Here is a 5,000-nt window from a genome sequence, read left to right on the forward strand (position 1 = left end):
GCGTTATGTCTCGCAATCGTTTATATCACGTGACTTTATTTAGCCAATCCGGTGAGCTGAAAGCCACGCCGTGTCATACAAGCCTGTACTGAGGTGCTTACGGGTGAACAATCAAAATTAGCCTAAGATAAATCTGTTTAAAATGTTATGCAGTAAGATCGTCGTGAGAGGAACTGATAGTGGTATTAACTGAGGTTTCGACAACCGAGAGGAAGTCACCCCCAAAGTCAAGGGATTCTGTAGTGTCATTGAATTATAAGGCCATCCACGGCTACATTGATATAAATGTTGCGTAATTACGTAACTTTTAATAATCACTCAAGTACGCGTCGCGGCCAGACAGCTGCCTATTATGTCACTTTCCCTGCCCGCAAGACCTGCACTTATCTCGTTCGCACCCTCTACTTTCGGGCTTTATTTATTTATATTCTTAGTGTAATTTATTGTTTCGTCTTTGCCCAATAAAGTTTAATATAAGTTTGATTATAAGTCAGTAAGAAATCTGGTCTTCGTCCTGATTGGTCAGTACAAACGTGATGTTATTGATCACACTTTAATAAACACGCAATCACAGTGGCGTGCGTTCGCTTTCGTGTAAGTCTTAAGCTTGGTTCCCACTTGTGCGATAAGCACAAAGCACAAGCATAACCATAAGAAAAGTTGTGTGACAACGGGCGCAAAATAAGCACAAGCACAAGAAGAGAAAATTCCCTTTTTTTGTGATTGAGCTTATCTCACGCTTGTGATTATTTCACAAGAGGGAATCGGCGTGAGTTAAGCATAAGCACAAGCACGACGATCCACTAGCCATCTTGAATCCTGCTGGATCTTCTCCCACGTTACTGCGCTTGCGTATACCACTCATCCTTTTACTGAACCAGAAAGGAAAATCCATTTCAAGCTCATTTCTTTTGAACTCGAGCGTACATTTACAAATGATCATTATTATTATTATTATTATTATTATTATTATTATTATTATTATTTCCACCTCCACAGGCTGATCTTTGCCGCTATAAAAAAGAGAAGAAACGGGTCGTAACCTATGACCAAGGGCTCCAGACGATCTCTTCTCCTTAGATTATGAATCAAGCATTATGATTATTATTATGATTATTATGTTTATTATTTCTAGTACTAGTATTAGTATTAGTATTAGTATTAGTATTAGTATTAGTATTAGTATTAGTAGTAGTATAAGTATTAGTATTAGTATTAGTATTAGTATTTATTAGTTTTTCATTTGGTATTTTTTAGAGCGAACGACCGAAACTACAACTCCAACAACAAGCAATGGTGAGTCATATATGATATGCACAAATAGAGAGATCATCGCAGTTAGATAAGCAGTTGAAATATTTATCAGGGCTTAGTCACAGCGTTATATAATCGAACCTCTAGTGACGACCACTTCTCCACAAACATTACTATTTTTCGTCCCGGTGGACTGTCCATACATTCACAGGGTTCGCACAGGTCATGGAAAACCTGGAAAGTCATGGAATTTGAGAATTTCGCTTTCTAGGCCTGGAAAGTCATAGAATTTTATGGTTGGTCATGGAAAGTCATGGAAAATTGTAATTTATTATAAATGTGTCCAGAAATGCGTGTAATTTCTCTTTGAATCATGCTCTTCTTCCCAACTTTAACATGACTCGTTTCTCGGAATACAGACAATTTAGAGAAGACTAGAGAGTCTAACCATTAGACTAGAGAGTCTAACCATTAGTTTACTCAGTGATTGGTTCAAAGTTCTCGCGCCAATTTTTCACCCAATTAGAAGTGAAACCAAAACAATTGTGGCTCGCACGTGCACATTTTCCCGCGCTTTGTGTCGGCTACGTGTAATTACTTCGAACTTGGATTGGTTTACTGGATTGTCTCCGTCCCTTTTGATTGGCCAAAGTAATTACGTTGGTTTTGGTTTAACGACACTCTATTAAAAATTGCTCGAGTGACTCTTTCAAGCACTTCAAATTCCAGGACCTTATACTACTTACCTTAAGTGTATCTGACATGTAAGAAAATTTTCAAAAATAGATCCTTATTTTAGATATTTTCTCACACAACTCAGATCAAATTTGGATAATTAAACGACCTCTGTCCGCCAAACTTCCGATTGTTTGATTGAAACTCGTCTTTATTTCATTTTAAACTTGCTTTGACGACTGCGATGATTAATGTTGATTTTCGTATTGTCACAAAAGAAAGAAACGGCGTACCAGTTGCGCCCTTCAAAAAATCCACCCGGGATCCGGACGGTCAACACTAATTTCCATCCATCAAACTGACATTGGACATTTCGTAACAATTACACGACGCAATATCCCATGTTAATATTGACAAGCGTACCGCTCTAAAAAGAATGAAAACAGGCAGAATTACACCTTTAGCTCAACAAGAAATAGCGCTTCTAAGCTATGCGGCGCTGATCTGCAGTATTTAGGTCTAAAAACCCCGTTGAAGACGGTTCACTTTCAATTGTTTTGCTGGGTACTACTATGTCAATACTCTAAAAAATTCGATTTTCCGGGAGGTTGTCTCGTTAGTCTAGTGGATATCGGAAACTGCAAGGTTAAGCCAATGATCCGGGTTCAGCTCTTTGCCTCGCCTATTGTGCATCTTCTCAGCTTGTTTAAAATCTTTGTTTGAAGTAGATTTGAAGCCTAAAGTAGACTGTACGTCGTATAAGTTGAATAAAAAGGGAAATGTCAGTTTGAGAGATGGAAAGAAGTGATGACCGATCCGGAATAGACCTTTTCGGCTTGTATATTTTGTTTTCCGAATACAGATCATGTCATAATACTCAGGAGGCTTGGTCCTTTGTTTTGTTCATTAAAAAGAGTGCATGCAGGCATATTCATGCCTGCATGCATGTTCAAGCCCAAAAGGTCTATTGAGCTCTGTTTCAATCCAAACATGGTGGCCGATCACGTGAATGACACCCAACAAGTTTCGCTTTTGTATTTTCTTTATCGTTTTGCCGTTGTACAATTTTTTACAGAAGGGAGCTTACTAAATGAGGACGACGACGGCTACGAGGACTTCATTTAAAAATACGAGTTCGCGTTATTCATATCGCTACGAAACTATTTCATGTCGTTTCGAGTTTAAGATGTGTAGTAACTGTTGAGGAATTAAACTGGTAGGAGTGGGTTGGAAGCGTAGAGAGAGAACTGAAAATTCCTCGTCATGTGCTAACGTCCTCCACAGAACCTTGAATTTGGTCATTTCACGTCGTCATTTAGGAGATGACGGCTAAGAAATGCACCAAAATGTAAAACGCACGTGCAAAGCGTGCAGAGCTATTGTTTTTGCTCACTAAACCTATTGTTTTGTAGCGTCGTAGTTGCCGTCGGCGTCGTCGTTTCGTAAGCTCCCTAGAGAGTTTTAAGGAACGACGGAGGCCACGGAAACGGCAACACCACAAACAAAAATATCATTGGTCAAAAGAGAAAATCGTGCTGAGCGTGCGGCACGAATTTTAGTGCGTATTTTTGCGGTACATTGAATAACAATGACGTGAAATCAACAAATTTAAGGTTTTAACGACAACGTAAGAATATAAATGCGAACCTTTCATTTGTCTGTTTGTACTCTGAAATCGCTCGTACCAATTTATTTTAGGGATACTTCGCCAAATTTGTACCACGTGAACGAAGTGGGATAATCGAGAAAGACTCACGATAATGTAAAGTTTTGTTTTGAAGTGAAGTTTGCGTCGATTTTAAAGTCCCTAGTTGCTATTGACAACGGCTATGACAAAGACAACACCACAGAACAAGAATATTACTGGTTAAAAGAGGGCAAATAATCGCGCTGCACGTGCGGCACGGATTTCAGTGCATTTTTTTGTCGTACTCCACAAAACAACGCGAAATCACCGAATTTAACTTATGCCGCGGGACAAAAACGTAAACATACGACTCAATTGTTCATTTTTGTCATTACTTTAAAACCGTCAACACTAATCCATTTATAGAAGATTTCGCCCGCATTGTACAACGTGAACATGATCATATATTGCTAAGTGAAATACTCTTTTATGTCCCTGTGAAAACCTGTAATTTATATTTCTTTTTCTTTCTTGTGACATTGTAACACTCTTTCTTTCCAGGCCTTAGTAATACTGTTATTGCTGGCATTGCTGCGGGTGGAGGTGTTTTTCTTCTCGTGATCATCTTTATGAGCTTGTTATGCGCCAGGCGTAGACGCCGGGAAGCAAGAGGTAAGACTGTAAAGAACGTCATGTCAAGTCGCCTTGGCGCAGCGTTCTCTGCGCTCCGCATTTTCTCAAAGCTGCTTTTGGGACCTGCAGTTATGTCAATCATGCCATGTTCTCTCCTTCCAAACTTCTCTTTGGAGAAAACGCTACCTATCTGATGTGACATTGTGGCTTATACAAATATAGATTACTTCACAGAAAATGCGACGTAGGGGTTTTTATTCACGAGTTGCAATATACTCTGGAAAACGAACGAGTGAGTGAATAAAAATCAGTACAAAGCAATTTCTTGCTCCGATTGGCTAAGTGAAATTACTCTGGACGATGATTGGTTATATTTTTCACATGTGAAGAATGCTATACACGAAGCTAATTGGACGTATCACTTTCTTTACATGTGAAATATAGCAAGTATACAAAACAGTCACTTCTCTACATTGTCTTAATTGATGGTTCTCTCTTGTTTGTATCAACAGCCAGACCCATGCAACTTGTTGAATTTAACGACCCTCGCTCGCAGTGAGTTAACGCGATACTTGACGTTTATTTTAGTACAGGACGTAGCAAACATACAAAGACTGCTTGCACTGCCTTTCTGAATAGTCGAGAAGGAGCAAACAACCCGAAAGCGTTCAAAGCGGCGACACTGGAACTAAGAGAAAAAAACTTAGACTAGACTCTCCCCAGTTCCCCTCCGCTCGTTCGCTCCAGTTTTCGTCCTATTCGCGCAGCTATTTTGCACGCCTTCTTGACTTTCCAGAAAGGGACTGTTTGT

At 39.4% G+C, this 5,000-nt stretch overlaps 1 protein-coding gene across 1 annotated transcript in view; it reads left to right on the top strand.

Annotated features, from left to right (window-relative positions):
• Nucleotides 1-5,000, top strand: part of LOC137982699 (proto-oncogene tyrosine-protein kinase receptor Ret-like) — a 33,072-nt gene that overhangs the window by 8,389 nt on the left and 19,683 nt on the right. Inside the window, exons 5-7 of the mRNA XM_068829835.1 lie at nt 1,258-1,296; nt 4,118-4,228; nt 4,702-4,744. Coding sequence (XP_068685936.1) covers nt 1,258-1,296; nt 4,118-4,228; nt 4,702-4,744 — 193 coding nt within the window. The remainder of the gene's footprint in view (nt 1-1,257; nt 1,297-4,117; nt 4,229-4,701; nt 4,745-5,000) is intronic.

The sequence above is a fragment of the Montipora foliosa genome, chromosome 13, assembly GCF_036669935.1.
Source record: "Montipora foliosa isolate CH-2021 chromosome 13, ASM3666993v2, whole genome shotgun sequence".
Lineage (NCBI taxonomy): Eukaryota > Metazoa > Cnidaria > Anthozoa > Scleractinia > Acroporidae > Montipora > Montipora foliosa.